Source organism: Acromyrmex echinatior, chromosome 8 (assembly GCF_024713525.1).
Source record: "Acromyrmex echinatior isolate Ae372 chromosome 8, ASM2471352v2, whole genome shotgun sequence".
Taxonomy (NCBI): Eukaryota; Metazoa; Arthropoda; class Insecta; order Hymenoptera; family Formicidae; genus Acromyrmex; species Acromyrmex echinatior.
Genome location: NC_141859.1, coordinates 12931745 through 12952317, shown reverse-complemented (window position 1 = coordinate 12952317; position 20573 = coordinate 12931745). Strand labels below are relative to the sequence as shown.

The window sequence follows — 20573 nt, the reverse complement described above, 5'->3', positions numbered from 1 at the left end:
CCAGATTTGGCCATCTAATGAACGTTGTGTGAGTAATATAATAGTGACGATTCTAACTCAGGTCCTCTAAGGGAGGCGCGAGGAAGGGAGAGAAAGCGTGGGAAGTCGATGCTATCGGTGTTTAGTGATATGATGAGTCCCAGCGCTATCGGTGTTTACTGATATAATGCCCACACCCCGCCGCAGGCGCCAGCGTCAGCGTCAGCGTCAGCGTCAGCACCATCACCCCAAATCCCGCCACAGGCGCCAGCGCCACCGCCACCGCCGCAGACCCCGCGTTCATCCCAAAATGCGTTTCAGACAGCCGCCGTGGAATTCACTCCCACCCCAAAATGCATGGCGGTATTATAGTATAACGCGAACAAAAAATATTAAAGAAAAAAAGAAAGAAAAAAATATATAATAAAAAAAAATATTCTTACCTTCTCCACACCCTCTCCCTCTCCGTCCTCCTCCTCCTCATCATCCGCTGAATTCTTATTTCTCTTCCTCTACAGCCTCATCGAGATTGTCGATGAGGTGGTTGAACGCAATTCTGTTAATGCACACATAAGTGAGATCGTCTATTTCATCGGCAATCTTGATGAGAACGATGGAACAATCCTAATTGATCTACATATAATTGACTGAGATCAATTATGATATCACTCTGAATCTCCTCTGAGAAAGAGGAGGAGGAGGAAGAGGAGGCAGTCTCCTCAACTTTTTGTAGTTCTTTTTGCATGTTATAGCTGCACAGTAAAAAAAAAAATTATCACTTCACTTAATCACAGAAAATATGCAACAATATTCTACCATTAATGCTAAATAGTAGAATATTGTTGCACGTTGGGGAAAAAAATATCACTCACGTTATAATACGTCTTGCGCGCGGACAAAGACTGACGTTGAGAATCAATCTTCGCCGTTGAGAAACGAGCCTGCCTAGGATTTATTTATAGGGGGGCAGTTGTATATAAAACACTTTAGATCATAAGTGTAGTCTCGAAAAGATATCGCTATAGCGCGTCGAGAATGAATGGATGGAAATAAAGAAAGCACATACATAATATGAACAAAAAAAAATTTTTTTTATTCACATATTATTACATCATTTCTTCTTTTATACATATTAAAAAAACTAAAACCAATAGCTCGCAATCGCCGAGCTGATGTTTGTTAAAGATGTCACTATCGCGTATAGATTTTTGGACGTGATGTTGGAGAATCGCGTATACTTGACATCAACCGTATCGACGAGTTGGGCTTATCGTTCGAACGTTACATCGATACATCCGTCAAACTCAAACATATATCGGGACTATACTTATTTTTTTAAGAAGGAGGAACACTGGAATTTAAAAAAAATCGATTTTTGGATTTTCATTGTAATAGATGTATACACATTTCCAGAATGTCCTCTGAAAATTTGAGGTCAAAATTTAAAAAATTGTTAGAGATATGGAATTTTAGGCAACTCGATCGGCCATCTCCGATCCATTTTTATTTTTAGCAAGAAAATGAGTTTGCTGAATTTCTTATTCATTTCTTGCTTAACCCAGATAAATGCAGTGTGTTTGTTGATATATTGGAGCAATCAATTTCGACAAACTCATGACAAGGTGAGACAGCATTATGTCTCGTTTTTTATTATGTTAAATTCAACGGAATTCGAATTCTTGTAATGGCAAAGTGATGGCAACATATCAGCATAAATATCCTCGATCATCATTCAAAAACGTGTAACATTTCAATTTGTATATTTCATTATTGTCAGTATTTTGTTTGTAACGAGTTGCAATTAAAAAACTTTATACCTTGAAGATATATTTGCAACAATCATTGGAAATCATTATATATGTTCTGTTGCTATCATGATTTCATCATGATGTTTAAGATGAAACGATTAATTATTATTTGTTGTTAACATGTTGCTGTCATATTTCGGATAACATAATATATCACCAATGTTCACAGTTTGCTTTAGAAATTTTGACAACTGATTACATATAAGCATTAATGTGTATTTTATAATGTGTCCTACTTTGATGTCAACAAATATACAACAAATATATAACAATATATACAATGCATTAGTTTGCACAATGTACTATATCACGCTTGGCTATCTGGATATATACATAAAGACATATATTATATATTACGCCATATTGTAAAACATATGCTAATTTCACGCAGTCAGACAAGAAATGAGCAAACAATTCAGCAAACTTATTTTTTTGCTAAAATAAAATAAAAATACTATTCAATGATAATCACGTGGATCTCTTGCAAATTCTGAAGGAGCTTGAAGTATAAATTGGTAAAAAAATACATATGACTTTTGCATAAAAATCGACGATGAACACTTGTTCGACGATGAACTCAACTGCTAATCAACGAGCACAAGAAATGACAAAAGAGGCTTGTACTTTACACTGAGGCTAATTCCAAATTCCGAAATCGAATTTTGGAATTGGAGGAATTACTTTATGGCCCAGGAATCACTGAATAGACGTTAATCCAAATTTTCCATTTCATCCACATGTAATCCAATACAGAAACTTTAATTGCATTTTTTTCAAAACTACTTTTTTCGATTTGGATGACAGCATATCAACATATGTTAGAGTAAAACTGATTATTCCAATCGGAGTTTAAAAAAATTCAAAATACGTATAAAATAAACCTATTGACTTATCGTAGAATTTTTTAAATTCAAAATTGGATTTTTTTAAATGATAAAAAATAAAAAAGAATTTAAATAGACTTTTTTAAAAAAGTTCAATAGCATTTGTAATTTGATTAAATTTAAAATTTCCTGCGATGAGACAGAAATGAGTGATCCATACTTTAAGAATAATTTTGATTCTTTTTATTTCTGATCAATTGTTTTGCAAAAATCATGTCAACCAGTTCATCCCTCTTTTTTTTAAGGCCTAGCGTCAACTCTACAAAACATAAAAATGGAAAAATGTCGGGCTCATTTTTTTTACATACATATTAAAAAATATATTTTTATATAAATAAAATCAAATTTTATTTACGTGTATTGTTTACTTTTAAAAAATTCGTAAAGTATTGTTAATTTTCCGGTCTCTATAGTGTTCCCCCTCCCCCCTTAAACAAAATCTTAATTTTCAATAGAAATAAACAAATATATCATTTTTATAAAATTATTATTGCTTATGAATGAATTATAATGAAATTTTGGGTAATTGTTATAATTGTATCATTATTAATTCTATTGATATAAACAAATTCAATTTTTATTTACTTCTTATGATCATAGATACTCGGGAAAAAATGTTATATATTATAATATATATATATAAACATATTTTATATATAATTATATATAATTTGTGTATATAAAATGTCAATTTTTTATACAATTATATATAATTTAATATAATTATTTATAATTATATATGAAACATTTTTTCCCATGTATATAAAAAAAATATGTATTTAGATAATTAAAACACACCACTCTAAGCAATATTTTATATGTTTACGTCTTCCGGATAAATTAAACACACAAATCAATCTATATCTAGTTGTTTAAAACTTCCTTCGACCCCAAACATGTCTATCGTTTTGCTTTTGCCTATTCTTAATGCTTCGTTTACACGACTTGTGACTTCGTCTTGTAGAAACCATTCACGATGATGTTCTAGCCTTTTTAATTGCTCTTCTTGTTGTTCGTTCCATGGTCTAGCATTCCCTTCTAAACCTACATTGCATGGAAATGCTTCCAATGGCATGAATTTTCCTAGCGTATCTTTCGGGCTAGTATGAATATGTAACTGAAAATATATCGAAAATATATTATATAAGACATTGAAAATACATATTTTAGATGTAAAATAATAATTGTATGTTGAATTTATTTTTCTTACAACTAGAAAAAATATTATTATTTATTGCGATCTTTTAATTCTTAATATGAAATTTTTGATAATTAATTAGGTTTTAACTTAATTTAAAACATTCAAAAGACAAGCAAATAAGACGTTTAAAATTTATTTAACAATTTAATAAAATAATGTACATAAAACATTTCAGTTCACAGTTCTTTATCAGTTTATAATTAAAATATATATTAATGATAATTGATTTTCACAAAATTCACTTGCTTCTCATTATTACTATATTTTTTTAAATTTTATTAATATGTAAATTTTACATAAATTATTTTATCATTTGTATGTTTTATAATAATTGTGAACTGATGAAGATTTTATGAGTCGAAACGTTTTGTATATAATATTTTATTAAATTGTTATCATATTGAGCGTCGATGACACACACCGTGTGATAATGACTACTCTCATCGGTAGCCAACGACACATATTTGGATAGTTTGTAGTAGTTTGGATAGTGTTATGCTCTCGTCAGCTCCTCATGTACACGCACTAGCAAGAATGCTGTCTCCTGGCATTCGGCGCTACACACTCGTACCGAAGTACACACATATGTGTTATTGGAAACACGAAAGAGGCGAGGAGCGCGAAGGGAGAAAGTAGTGGGGGACGCTCCGATGTTCTGTTCTTAGCGCAAGGCTCATGATTGAGAGAGAAAGCGTAATTGAACGTCGGCTCGTGGTGTCTTTTGCTGTCTCATACATTTGTTACTAGCACGAGTAAGATACCCCGGTCTCTTGCTCGCCAATATTCATAATAATACTTTTATTATGCACAAAATGTTGTAATTATGCATAAAAATTTTTAATACTGTAAAAAATTGTTGTGCATAATTACAACATTACGTGTAATTTTGAGATTCATTGTAATAGCTTTGCATGCATTTATAAATTTGCAGTGTGCAAATAAAATTAATATTTTGTATCGGAAGATTGCAAAATTAAATTTACAGTTAAATATAAGAATATACAATAAATAAAAAAAATATGATATAATGCCGATATAATTGAACGTCAGCAGATACGCAGCATTCCTGCCGGTGCGTTAAACAATATACGTATGCAGTGGCAATATATTAAAATAACTAATCAAAATTCTCAAATTGCATAAAAAATAATAATTTCCAAATTGGATAGTTTCAAGCTTTAGCTCCTGTAGTACACCTGTAAAAATTGCTCGGCGCTCAATGTGTTAAATGAATTTACTTATTTAGACATCTTATGTGCTCAACTTTTGATCGTTTTAAATTATTTTTTGCTCTTCAAACAAACAAGCATTATTTTATTTTATTTGTTTATTAAACAAATTTTAATTAGAACTTAAAAAAGAAACTGAAATAACATGTTCACTACCACGCGTCACATGTGTGACCGATTTGTTTATCTGGTGTCACATATACTTGTATTTGATGTACAAAAGAAAAGAAGAAAAGCTTAGGCAGCCGTGAGATCGGTTTTTTCTATCAGCCTAAGGTAGAAACAAAGTTTTTTTTATATTTACATGTATGTTTTTTTTTATTTTATGTATGTATAGGATACGTCACCAAAATCCGGATAAATTTTAATTTAAATTTTCCATTATATTGTGCCTCCGCCAGAGGTTGTTGTTGAGAAGTCTGATGCTTCTAGTAAACAGTATTATCATATTCTCAAAATGGCCGCGATATTGAAATCAAATGCGAAGTATAATCAAAGAGCCGTGATCATCAAAGGCTTTCGCTCTGGACGCTCAGCAATGGAAATAATTCAGTTCTGTGGATACTCGAGATCAACCTTTTATGACGTTGTGGCAAAATATATATACCGCTTTAAAACAGTCTAACGAAGGTTCCAGTATACCAACGAGGAAGAGTCACTCGAAAGAACGCACCCTCGCAGTCGTTGAAAAGATTCAAGTGCTAATTTCGTACTCAGGGAAATCATTGCGCGTTTTAATGGATGTAGTGAAACCATGGATGGAAACTGTGACGAAAGGCCATATGTTTTTCAGCAGGATGGTGCATCGGCTCATATAAATTATTTAATTCAAAATTGGCTCTCAGATAACGTCGATATGTTTTGATCCAAGGAATTCTGGCCTCCCAACAGTCCAGATTTAAATCTCTTGAACTACTACGTATGGAGCGTAGTTGAAAGAGTCACAAACAAGTCTCGGCATCCCAATGTGACGTCATTAAGGACCGCTATTGAGGCAGCATTCGTCGACATGGACAGCGCTACATTATAGCGTGTGTGCGAACGCTTCAGAGAATAGAAGCCGTCATTCAAGCTAATGGAGGATTTATCAAATAATTGTGCTCTACAGAAATCCCCCAAGTGCCATGTAAAAGTATTTTTTGTAATATTTAATTTTTCATTAAAAACATTTTTTGTTTAAAGAAATTGTCCGGATTTTGGTGACGTACCCTGTAGTACTTAATATAAAATATTTTTATCATTTTTTTACCACATCCATTAATTCCTTCTTCATAAACGGCTTCATCATCGACAAAATGATATCCATGACTGCATTGGTATTAATAAAGTGCAAACCTTTAAGTCTGATTGGTATAGCTTCTTGTAAGTAATAAAGATATTTTTTAATCCCTATTGGACTAAGACGGCCAGCATGAGCGAAAGTAACACCTGTCATGTCTATAACAATTACATGGCCCTTGGCGGTTCCTTCAGTGTACAACCACAAGTCAACCACCATAGAAAAATATTTCATGACATCATTATAAATAAAACGTGATGGTTCATAATCTATTAATCTCGTATAAACAATTTTGTATCCTTCCTCCGTTGGCATTGATAATGTCATCTGCGCCCTTTTTAGAAAAAAATTTTATTGTTTAACACATAATAAAATTTATTTTCATATCTATTAAAGAGAACATACGAACGACAGTTCTTTTTACATCTTTTTATTGTTTTTAGGCGAGCCGTTTACCTCCAAGAAGTCATTTAGAAAATGCATTAATCTACCAACCAACGTTCTAGAAATAATTTAATTTCTTAATAAAACTCCATTATTTAAAAATAATAAATCAAACTATAGAAAGTACAAAAGTTAAACCGCTAGAATATAATAACATATGTTATTGTATTCTAGCAATTTAACTTTTGTATTTTCTATCTTTAATTATCTTTAATTATACTTTTAATTATGTTAATCAAATAATAGAGTTTTATTAAGTTTTTGATTCTTATTAGCCCTTTATATTTCGTTGGATTTTAAATATTAAGAGTCCTTACTTCAAGTTTTTTATTCTAATTTAATTTCTCATGTTATTCTGTGGAAAAAACATCTATATATACATCTTTTTTATGTAATCGTCGAACATTTTGTTGTTTTAAAAAATCTGTAAACATCGAATAAAATTTTCGAAAAAAAAATTTCAAAAAAATTCTAGAAGCTTAATTGAATAAAAATGAACATTTTTTTTATTTCTTTCTAATAAACTTAATAGTTTATGAGATAAAAAAATGTTCGAACTTGAAAAATAACTATTTTTATTATTTTTCCTTATAAACTGATCATCCAATCAATATGAATAAAAAACGAAAGAATATTAAGCCAATCTTAAATTATAACGAGAATTTTATTTTATTATTATTTGTACTACTGACAATGAAAATTTTATTATAATGAAGATACGTCAGCGGCGCGTGAGCGGTCTCAACGCCGAATGGCATTGTGAACTGGCATCGCAGCTCGGCACAACGCTTGCTTAAAAGTTGAAATATCTAAGATATAAACATTAATAGAATACGAATTTTAAATATTTTAATTCATTCCCGGTAAAAAATTTTTCATGCATGATTATGTATAAATATGTAGAATTTTATTATTTCAGCTTACAACTGCCAAGAACGGACTTGGTTTACAATAAATTTCTTAACCATACTCATGCTTCCACAATGCAAAAAAATCTAACACTCTTGACTCTATCTCTTATATGCACTACTCCGCAAATACTTTATTCCTAACAAATACTTTCTGCTTATTCCCAAGTATCTTTGCTACTTTAATCTATCCTATCATAGCTCCGAATATCACAGTATAGATTCCTGTGTCTTATAATATATAATATTCACACATCACAGCCTCATTCTAATATATAACATACTATATAAATATTAAAATATATAAATATATCGCCTAATGTAATACAATAAAAACATATCACAGCATTTCTAATAGTATACTTTGAGCGCCCAGACGTAATTTTGTTCCAATACATCTCTTTAATTTACTTAAAATTTTACTGAATCTAATTCTTTGCTCCAAAGTTTCCTCCATATTTTCTCTCTATCTTCTCCTAGATCTCTAAATCAATTACTTTTTGACATTCCTCCACATAATGTTCCATGCAATTCATCCCTATTCCGCAACCCCTATATTCTTATAACCTGTATTTATTTCCTTCCTCCATATTTCTGCATCTAAGTCTTATCAATCCTCCATACCTTCGCCATTCCCAACTTAACAGGTTTTTCTTCCTTAAATAACTGGGAAATCTATTACCCGTATCAAATTCCTTGTACCTTCCATTGTATCTCGCAATCTTCAGCCTACTATCTTCCCACTGTCTTTGCACATTCCTTTCCCTCTTAATTATTTCCTCCTCTAACCTCCTTTCATTATCATCATCTCCTAATTCTCTAGTATCTCCCATCCATTCCTATTGTAAAACCTTTTTCTTTTTTATAAATTTAAATCTTTCCATTTGTCCTCTTCCTTCTCTCTTAACATTCTAATAGACTATCTTCCCTTATTCTCTTTAATCTCTTCTCGTATCTTATAGTTCTTATTCTACAACCTATCCTTAATTTATCCATAGCGTATCTTCATTTTCACATATCTTGGTGCAGAACTTTATATTGAATATTTATCTCACATAATCCAACATAATCGTCTCAATATTTTTTCTTTCTTCTTATCCTCAGATCTCCACTTCATACTCCTATAACACCTTGAACTAGGTATTTAAACGATACTCACATCCTTATAAAATCTCTGCACAATCATTCCTCTAAACCCCATACCTTTCTAGCTACCATCCTCTCTTTCTAGCTCAATTTTACTATGTGATCTTTATAATCATCTTTCCTATTAAGTGTGAAGCCTAAGTACTTGAAAGATTGTACCTCCTCAATTTCTTTGCTCTCTCATTTCCATAATTCCTTTTTTTTCTTCCCACGCTTATTAAATACTACTCCCTTCGTTTTTTTTCGGCGCACAATTCTAGTTTCCTACCTTTTAAAAATCTTCTAAGTATCCATTATATCTAACAGCACAACCCTATTTTTCGCCAGTAGCATTATATCATCCGCATACGTTAAGTTCCATATTCTTACACTGCCTACAGCAATTCCCTCAACATCCCTATTCCTTAACTCTCGGTCAAGATCCGCAATGTATAAATTAAATAGAAGTGGACTCAGGCCCTGCCTAACTCCTCTTCTTATCTGGAACTTCTCTGACAAACCCCTGCTCATCCTAACAGCAACCTCCGTGACCTCGTATATGTGCTCCAATCTTATCAGCTGCTTCTTGATTCCATATTTCCTTAATAACCTCCAAAAGAAAGCTTCTATCCACTTTGTCAAAAGCTGCCTTTAGGTCCACAAAGAGAACGTTTACTTTCCTCTTCTTATCTTCCACCTGCTTGCTCGTTTGAATCAAATGATTCAGTACAAATATGTTATCCATCATCGACTTGCCTTTTCTGAATTCCGTTTGCATCTCCAGGATTAGACTTTTCTTCCATACCTCCTCTTCCAATTTAATTTTTAGGATCTCCACATACCAGTTAACGATATCCCTCTATAGTTTCCTACCAATTCTGTGTTTCCTTTCTTATATAATAGCACAATGATATTCTGTCTCCAATCCTTAGGAATTTCACTTTGTTTCCAAACTTGTTTTAATAACATGTCTTTTCATAACGTATCTCCCACATATTTCCACGCTTCCGATACTCTTAGCCTTCTTGTTTTTCATTTTTTAGCACTCCTCTAATTTCTTCTTTTTTTAAATCCTTATCCTCCTGTGCTCTCGCCCCGTTTCTTGCCTCCATTTCCTCCATTTCTTCCAGATTCATAAAATGCTATTTTATTCCTCTGTCCTAATATTATTATCTTCCCATATCTTCTTGCCTCTTTTCTTGTTTATAAATTTCCATACATCCGCTTTCTTCTTCAAACATCTCGATTCAGCTTCCTCTTCTTCTCTTTTTTATTTTTACTTCTTCTTCTTCTTTAACTCCTTTAATTGATTTCTTTCTTTTATGTATTTTCTTCTACCTGTTTTTCCTTTTCTCCATTTTTTTATTCTCGGTACTTTCTTCTTCTTCTTAATACAACTTCTATCTCATCAATCTTTTCCTAGCTTTTGATTTTTACCTTCTTTTTAACCAACGCTCTATGTACAATTTTCTTAATTCTTTGTCACTTTTCCTCCGTTGTTATTTCTTTTTGTTCTGCTTCACCAACCAAAATTCCCGTCTTCTCTTGATATTTTTTTATTGCCTATTCGCTCCATTCTTTATTCCTTGATTTTTCTTTTCTTCCTTTATCTTCTGCCTCTCTTCTTCTCCTTCCAACCTTGTTGCTAAGCAACAACGGCATGTGGTACGAGTCCACCTGAGTCTCCTACTACAAACTCTCTTACGCTTTCTCTTATACCTTTATTTATAATTAAATAATTAATAATCGTATTACTCCTTTTACTTATAAATAAGTATATTCCACATCCCAATCTCCTTCCAACATTTCATTTAAAATATACCATCTCCTTCTCTGCATCTAGTCAATCAACTCTTTTCCTCCACTTTTTCCTATCTTTTGTTTTTACTTCTCCTTTCTATTTCCTCTTTTACCTATTTCACACTACCTAAGTCACCTGTTCTCACATTACAATCCTCTATTACTATCTCTTCATTTTCCATGCTTTCCAGAATTTTCTCAAACTTTTGTTCTAAAATTTGCCAACTCCCCCTATCGTATACCGATATTATTACAACCTTTTTCTGTTTTATACATACGACCGACATTACCACTCCTTCATTTTTACATATTAAGTTCGTTTCCTTTGCCCAATTTTTCTTTACGTTCCTCTACTATAAATCCCCCTACCTCTTTTCTTTTCTCTACGTACCTAAGCACTCTTCCATTTATGAACTAGACGCACGCACGCACGCACGCACGCACGCACGCACGCACGCACGCACGCACGCACGCACGCACGCACGCACGCACGCACGCACGCACGCACGCACGCACGCACGCACGCACGCACGCACATACAAAATCAAACTTAATTACAAATTTCTAGAAATCTTTATCCTTATTACTTACCCTCGCAGTGTTTCAAAATATAAATTTTCCTTCCCTTTTGTTTATCTTCAAATTTCTTTCCCCCTGCATCTCTCCCTTACCTCTTTCCCGTAATAGATCTGAGGTGTGAGTCTTTCGTGGCCCCACTCTCAGAATGTCCCTAAGGACAGCATTTATGATTGTTCCAGATAATAAAAGTGCTGGAAAGTATGAATCTTCTCAGGCAACGAGAGAGACCATATATAAGGTCTTTAAATCATTGAATTGTGCCCTTAGCGTAATTAAAATTATGAATATAGGCAAAAAAAATGGTATTAAAATAGATGCGATATTTCCGAATATGGAGAAAATCAAGACTCATTCAGCAAACTAGCTAAAGTAGAGTTCAATGTATAGTGAATAATATTAAATTGGATGGATAATATTAAAAACCTAAGAATAATACGAGTAATATATGATATTCGAGGAACCGATACCAAAAGATATAAGTAATGAGTTAATTGCTCAAAATTTAAATGGCGATACTAATGTTGATCTGAAAGTGGTATATAAATATTGCAATATAAACCCCGAAGGAAGGAAAGAAATACACCAACTGCGTACTGAAATTGGCGCCGAAAGTTCGAAAGAGATTGATGGAGAGTGGAGGATATATTTATATTCGCTACTCAGCATATAGTTTCGTGGATTGTATTAAAGTAATGCAATGTTATAAATGTATGAAATTCGGACGCATCGTAAGGGATTGCAAAGGAGAGGCATGCTGTGGACACTGTGCAGGACAGTACGAAATGAAAAACTGCAATAATAGAGATATGCAATTAGTATAGAGATATGCGATAATTGCTCTCGTAGCTCGAGGAATATTATTGGTAACGCGCACTGGTCACGCACTTGAACACGCGAGGATGGTCACATACAACAACAAATTGCAAACTTCAGGATTTGAAAGAGGATAAAAATGAAATGGTATGCTCTCAAGGAAATTTTGATAATATGAAATTATATTTTGAGTATGCAGTGCCAGAAGCAATATGGAAAACTTTTGACAAGATTAAGTCAAATGCAATTGGCTCTGATGGTATTTCGCTAAAATTCATAAAAATAATGCTGCCTAATATCACGCCTATAATTGAGTATCTCTTTAATTTCTCGTTGGTCAATGGCAAATTATTCTGAGGTGCTAATCGGCCATAATTTACCTATTCCGAAATAAAAAATCCTACTTCACCGCAATACTACAGATCTACTTCAATACTTTCTGTGATCTCTAAGGCTTTAAAGAGAATTATATTGGAGAATTATATAGGTGTAGCACAGGTTAATGAGGATATTGATTTAATTGATTCAATTGATGGTCTAAGCGTTATGGGTTACATCTCAATCCCGACAAGACACAAGCAATAGTATTTGGAACAGAGCTCGATGTTATGTAAACACAATTGAATTTGAAAGAGAATAGTGATGGACAGGGCAGAAATAGATTTCACAAACATTGTAAAGTATCTTGGCATATATAATATATCAAACACACTCAACTGAGAAAAGCAGATTAACTACACGATGGGCAAGATACGCTCGAAATTGTACTCAAGATTTCGAAACATTTATTATCACAAGCTCTAAAAAATAAAATTATTTTCTTAATTATGCCAGTTAGATTACTATGCGGCCCTTACAGATGTAACTGAGGAAAGCTTCAATAGAGCGCTTAATACCTGTGTGAGATTTATACTTAACATAAGAAGAGATGAACACATTACGCCTTTTTATCATGGATTGAGATGGCTCAAAGTTAATGTCAGAAGAAGCTACTTTGTTGGATGTCAGTTGCATAGCATTATACATTACCATCAGCCTAGCATTCTTTACAAGAATTTCGTTTTCAGAGGCATCAAAATCCAGCAGAAACACTCGGGCTGCCTGAGATCTCCTTGTTCTCCCTTTATGCAGAACTGAGCTTTACAAACACTCTTTTAAATATAGTGCAGCTAAGCTATGGAATAGATTATTAGCGGATATTAAAGAAATACAATCTACTAATAGATTTAAAATTAAGTTATATGAATATCTATTTCAAAGAACCATGTAATAAATGACTGTCACTTCGCTTTTTTATCGAACGTACAAACATTTTAACATTACATACATTATTTTATCTTATTTTAATTCTCTTTTTCTTTATTATTCATTTTTCTTTTCTTTCTTTATCTTTATAATTCTGCATAATTTATTTAATAATATATTGTATAAACAGCTAATATTTTTTTATTTATTTGGTTGTAACAATTATGTATTTTTGTTTGTCTGGACTGTGTCCCCGGGCGCATTGAATAAATAAACGCTTTCTGCCTCTCTCTCTCTCTTCCTCCTCTCTCTCTCTCTCTTCCCTTTCCCCTTCCCCTAAATTTTCCAATTTCCCTTTCTGGTTTAATTTAAATTTTGTTTCTCTCCTTCCCCGTTCTTTCCTTGACTTATCCTTTTCTTTCCTCTCTTCATCCCATATTTCTTGTCGTTATATTTTCTCTTTCCTTATTTTCTTCCTTTTCTCTTTCAATTTCCGCCTATAATTTCCAAACACCCCTTATTTTCACTTTCCCATATCTTATTTTTATGTCCCCCCCCCATATTTTCCTGTACTTTCACCCATCTATTCATCATTATCTGCATCCTCCTTTTCTTAAAACTTAAAGGGATGCTGGAGTGCCCTGTTTTATTAACGAAGTATGATTAATTTTCTCCGGCTCGTTTCTCTTAATTGCACTTATAGATTGAAAAGTCCTTCTCTACAATTAAAGTATTGACAACAATACTGGCTACCAGCTACAATTTAATACGAAAAATGAAAACAAATTAAAAATTGTAGTTTTGTCACCGACTCCTGCAATCGATTCGCCGCAGTATGTAAGAGTTCTAGATTCTACCCGTTTAATAATAGTTAAATAAGTAGTCAACAGAAAACCTCGAAGAACAAAACTATGCTTGTAGAAATGAGCTAGGAGTATAAGAGAGTCGCTAAAAATTTTGTTCGTATGCTACGAATAAAATTTATCTGAAGCCATGACAGCGAGTACTATTTTAATTCCTCGATATTGCAACAGAAGCATTATTATCAAGTGTGCCTTAGAGACCCTTTACTAGAGACTGGCCATCTGCTCAATAAATGGCGGCGATAAATTGATAAATCGATTCTATCGATGGTTGTCGATTTCATTTGTGGTCATGTAAAGCAATACGTGTACCACATGTAGATAGGAAATAGCTTGTAAATACATATTGACTGAATTTAAGTATTAAAATAGAACGGATTGTTATTTACGTTGTATATAGATATATTTTCTAACTTTGTTTTTCAAAGTAATCAAAATAGTAATGAACAATATACATAAATATATTCATATATATATATAGAGGAAAAGCCCCTATGCTGAATTCATTTTGGGTGCTAGAAGTCTATAGACAGAATTTAAAAAAATAATAGTTCATTTTGAAAGGAATTTAATAATCTTTAAGATAACGTTACCTAAAATTTAATTCAAATTTTCCATTCCATTTTCCATTTTTTTTGAAAATTAAAGAAATGTAAAAAGTGAGCAAAACGCAAAGTCAAAAAATTGTGCTCCTGAGATGCCCCGAAAAATCGATAGTAAAACGGAAAGTATGTCAATATTGCAATTAAAAAACTTTATTTAATGTTTCTAAAATACAAACAAAAACAGTCAGCGTACGCGACAAATGAGCATGCGATAGATTATACCCAGAACTCGTTTTCAGGTAGTTGAAATCAAGCATCGCAGATATAGGCACTCAACGTTCATTCCGGTTGTCTTTTTTATTATTGTAACATTTATACTTTAGCAATGATTTTTACTATAACATAGAAGCATAGGTATATTTCGTATTAGGAATATCCTGGGTATCTCATATTACGATTTCCATACCTTATGGTTTTACGATCATAAAATCTAACTTCTGTAATTAAATAATTCAACATATCCCGTATTTTTCTATTAGTACGACCTTACTCTATCACTACATGAAAAATTTATTGCCAAATATTTATTTATTAAATAATAAACAAGGTTTAAGTGCTCATCTCAATGAAACTTGAAGACATCCAAATTCTAAAATCTTTTTTACAATAACTACAGGCATGATCTAATAATGAATTTTCTACTAAATAGTTTTCAATCCAAGAGCAATAAATTCATAGTGGAACCAATAGATAGCGTTTATTAGTTTAACAGAAATGCCATTGTCTCATATTAGGCACCTATCTCATATTATGGGGCTTTCCTCTACTTATATTATATGTACATATATATTAATGACAAAAAGTAACATATATATGCATAATAAAATAACATTAAATAATTATTTTTGTAAATATAAATATGTCAAGTTGCTCTATTCCTGGATGCTCTAATCGCACCAGCAAGAAAAATGCATATAGCTTCCTTTCCAAAAATTCCGGAAAGAAAAGAATTATGGATTTCTAGCATAAACAAAATGATTGGAAACCAACAAAATAAAAATAATTGGAAACCAAATATTCATATATATGTGAAGTAAGTAATTCAAAATCATCTCTTCTATTATAAAAATAAAAATCCTATATAAACAATTTATATAGATACATTTCGTAAATGAAATATGGGAGAAGGAACGAGTGGATAAAACTAAGAGACTAAAAGGCAACGCTGTGCCCATAATTTTTTCGACTCAGTACAAAGTAGCACATGTATTATTACAAACGTGAGTTCTCTTTCTTTGCAAACTTTTAAAAACAGTGAGCAATGCGTATATGCTAATTTTAAGAACTACAATCTATATAATTTTCAATTTTCAATTTTCAATTTCATATATATGCTTAATTGTAACGAAAACATTGACTATGTTTACACGGCTCAATTTACGCTGAAGTTATAACATCGATATTATGAAACTGGTCAATCATATCATCCATTCAGTCAGTCATTCCATTCTTCAGAAGAATAGCTATGATTGACCAATTTCATAACATAAATATTATAACTTTGACAAAAATCGAGCCGTAAACTACATTTCTATTTCCTTAGTCAGTTCAATAATGAAATGATTGCTAACTTTAGTTGTTAATAACTTTTTAACGAATGACGAGCGACGGCTAAAACTTGTTGGAGATCACTCAGGATCATGACCTTGACAAGGTCATATGTCAAGGTCAAGGTTATCGGGGCTGGCTCCCCTCATCAGCATAATTACTAAAAAAAAAGTTAACTTACAACTCTGTTTATAAGTAACGGTAACGGTAACGCGTTATTTTTATGAAGTAGTGTTCCGAACTCTGCTTTTTCTATTTTTCTGCTTCTGTTTCTATTTTTCTCTTTTTTCTTGTTCTGCATTACATATAGATAAAAGTGATTTCGCTACGCATGGTTTGGTTTTTATACTTGCTGGTATCTTTTCTCGTTGGAAGCAAATTGTTGTTCTATCTAATACCTGCCAGTTATAACGGAGCATTGTTATACCTTGTCATACTAGAAATAATCAAAAAAGCTGAATCTATCGGATTGTTCGTGCATAGTATTACAACATAAGATATGGGTCCGAATAATTTAGCGATGTGGCGTACATTTCTTGTTGGTTTTGCTGGACGCTATTCAACGGTAACGAACTCAATGATCTATCCTGTTGATAACATCGCAAGCTTTGGTTTATTGCTGATCCTGGCCATCTTTTAAAGAATCTAAAATTCTGTTTGATAAATAACAAAATCATTAACTTACCTCTCAATTTCGCCAGTACACATAATGTTTCTTCTTTGGTTAATTGCTTGCATGTAAAAGAACTTGCTGAGTTTCAACAAAATTTACAGCTACAACTAACAACGAAAATTAAAGTAGGCGATTTTTCAAGTGGCACTTTTAACAAAATGAAAGTTAACAAAGCCAAAACTTTTTTGTCCCGCGATGTTAGTGCCAGTCTAAACTTTATGGCAATGCAAAATCCACATAAAAAATATGAGACAATAACCTTATTCATTGAATTGGTTTCAAAATGGTTTACGTTAGTGACTTCACGTACTCCAAATCTCGCATTAAGGAAAATTAGAAATGATGAAATATCTGAAAATAAATTTCAAACATCAATTGCATTTTTAAAATCTGTTATAGAACTTTTTCAAGAAATGAAAGTTGGAAATGGTCATCAGCAATTTAAATCTGTACAATGTGGAGTCATTATTACTATCAAGGCCATCGAATTGTCGACGTACTTAATCAATAAAAAAGGCTATGAATATGTTCTGTCAGGCTGATTAACATCAGACTGTGTAAAAAATATATTTTCTTCTGTTAGAGCTACAACCTACCCCGAATGCTTTACAATTTAAACAGAATTTAAAAATTATTGCGATATCAAAATATTTAAAGCCAGTAGATAATTCTAGTTATGAAGAAGATGACAGAGTTATTATTGGTGATTTTTTACGTAATTGTAAAGCACAAAAAATTTAAAAAAATATTTCACTTATCTCTGATTTCTCTACAAAACATATACAATTAGGAGACATTGAAATGAATGTATTATACTACATCGCCGGATATATTCTCTCTCGTATTTCAAAATATAACATTACTTGCGAAATGTGTTTAAATTCTGCCGGATATCTTACATACGAACCGATCTCAAATTATGCAAAATTCGCACAATTAAAACGTTTTAGACATAATATAATTTTTTTTGTTAACAACGAAGTATTTGAATATTTTTATAAGATGGAAATTGTTATTAGGCAATGTTTTTCATATCTGAAAATAAATTTTCAGAGAGAAAAATATGATTTAATCAATTGTTTAAAAGAAAAAGTGTAGTGCATTAAATGCAATACATTGAAAAATTGCCACAACATCAAATGTAAAATAATGATGCGTTTCATTAGATTTCGAGCTCGAATTAATAATTCCAAAGTCAAATTGCCGAAAAAAGTTTATAATAGTAAAATGTACATACATAACTATTATATTATGGCGATGCACGCCTTAGTACAATAATTATGTATGTACATTTAAAATAATAAAAATTTCTAATTACTTATCAATTTGTTTCCTTTCCTTATTTGTATTATTCCTTATTTATATTATATAATATATTATATTATATTATATTATATTATATTATTACACACACACGCACGCACGCACGCACGCACAGAGTTATTTGTACATCATTAATTCATCAATAACTATAAATTCGAATGCGAGCGTATTTCAATCCAAAGGAGTTTATTATAAAAGATTTCTGTTAAAAAAGTGTAAGTAAAAGCAATAATGTTTTTTTTTTATATTATGATCTCTTGGATACGATAAAGATATTAAAAAATTCATAGCGTTTGAGCAATACTTTGAAAATTAAGCAAGAATATTAAAATTTATATAAATACACCACGTTCGCGGTTAATTTTCAAGGTTTTCTATCCTCCTCGATTTTTTTAATAACATTATTATATTCAAAAAGTCAAAATCTATAAAAAAACACTATTCCTTTTGCTTATACCTTTTTAGACAGAAATCAGTTTCTTTCGTGCTCGACTGAACAGCGTTCCTTATTGGCGCCATTAGTTGTGCAGAAGTTACGTGCATCAATCAGCAGAAATCCTAAATGTCTCTAGTAAAGGGTCTCTAGTGTACTTTGCTGAATCAGCAGAAACGATCAAAATTATCAACCTACTCAGGCCCGTAACAAGCTTCTTACGTGCCCTGATCAAAATTTTTTTTCTTGAAAGGAAAAATAATAATAAAATAAATATAATATTAATTATTTCAATTTTTATTTACAAATAATGTCTTTATAAACAAGAAAAACACAATATTATTCGCATACATTATATTATTTTCGGTTGATTTTCGATTCTGTTCAGATGCCGAAACGTTGAGCGACAATTTCACTCGTAGCATATAAATGAAATTTTCGTAGACTCCATTCTCTTATATTAAAACTTTTAGCTCATTTCTACAAGCATAGTATTGTTCTTTGAGGTTTTCTGTAAAGCGCCAGCTACTTATTTCAAACGTACCAAGTCTGAAATTGTTATATGCAGCACATTTTTTACTTGGTCAAAGTGTCAATGGGTATTTAGTAGGAAGCATCATTTCTCTCATCGCTCACGCGCAAATATAGAAATAGATTGAATCATTATGTAAACCAGCAATATATTATCAGCTGGAAACGCCATAACAATAATATATTTTTCTATATACAATATAAAAAAATATATATTAAAATAAAATTGTTGCTCAGAAAAGGAGTCGTGCATTCTTGCTGCATCGACGATGATGGTAAATCGGAACTGATAGAACACATTCTTGAATTGCAGAACGAATTATCAAAACAAAAGTACGACAGAGAAAAAACAAGAAAGGATAGAAGTTCCGATTGTAAGAAATTCACTAGATATACACACAACAGAGATATCAACAGGGCTGTGTGGCGTCAGGGCTGTGTGGCTCAGTGGCAGAACGAAAGTCTATCAACTCGGAGGAGTCCTGGGGACCCCGACGACCTCTGGAAGAAGATCCTGGATGTGGCGGGAAAATGCCATGGGGACCAGCCGAATGTGTTATCAGGCGGGCTCATTAGGGATTTGTCCAACAATAGTTATGGTCTTGATTTAAGCATTCGAGGATGAATGTGATGTCAGGCGGGCTGAACTGCAAAAAATTCACTAGATATACACAACAGAGATACCACCAGCGTCAGGGCTGTGCTGCTCAGTGGCAGAACGAAAGTTTATCAACTCGGAGGAGAGAATGCCTAAGATCAAGACGAGAAGTGCCCTGACATTTTTCTCTGTTGTCGTCAATTGTTTACACAATTGTAATCGGTGAGGCTCCGCACATCGAGCTGGGCTCGTCAAGCGAAACAGCGAGTCTATTCTTCAGAGTCTGTCTCTCTTTCTCTATCGCTTGTTTCTAGTAACTGAAAATGCTTTCTCGGCAATTTCGGTCGCTCAACATGTAAATAAGAGGAGAAGGCACAGTATAGATAACGTATAAGTTTTAATAAATTATACTAATCGTGTATCTCCTCTAATTTATGTACAATAGCAAAAATAACTTCAAAACACGATAATTTACGAGATGTTGACATTTTTATGATTTTTCCATGAGCATTATATATCACGTTCATAGAAATGGTTTGCGGACCTCGGTAGTTTTGCAAGACCTCGACGTGATTGCGCGTAGGGTGCGAGATCAGAATGTTAGAGAGCCCACGATCGATTCCTTTTTTCTTTTTTCATAATTTTTTTTTAAATATGTGACATTGTTAATAAACACATGTCAAATATATTTTTATTTAATTATTG

At 32.3% G+C, this 20573-nt stretch overlaps 1 protein-coding gene across 3 annotated transcripts in view; it reads right to left on the bottom strand.

Moving 5' to 3' along the window:
- Positions 1-1046: 1046 nt before the first annotated feature.
- The window catches only part of LOC105147682 (alpha-tocopherol transfer protein-like), a 31336-nt gene continuing 11809 nt past the window's right edge, over positions 1047-20573 (bottom strand). For 2 of the 3 annotated variants that reach the window (XM_087408741.1, XM_011058857.2), the window contains exons 3-4: positions 6351-6714; positions 1047-3788 (exon numbers count right to left, since the gene is read on the bottom strand). In XM_087408741.1, coding sequence (XP_087264867.1) covers positions 3525-3788; positions 6351-6714 — 628 coding nt within the window. In that variant the 3' untranslated portion in view covers positions 1047-3524. The remainder of the gene's footprint in view (positions 3789-6350; positions 6715-20573) is intronic. The other variant, XR_015545951.1, reaches the window with a different exon arrangement.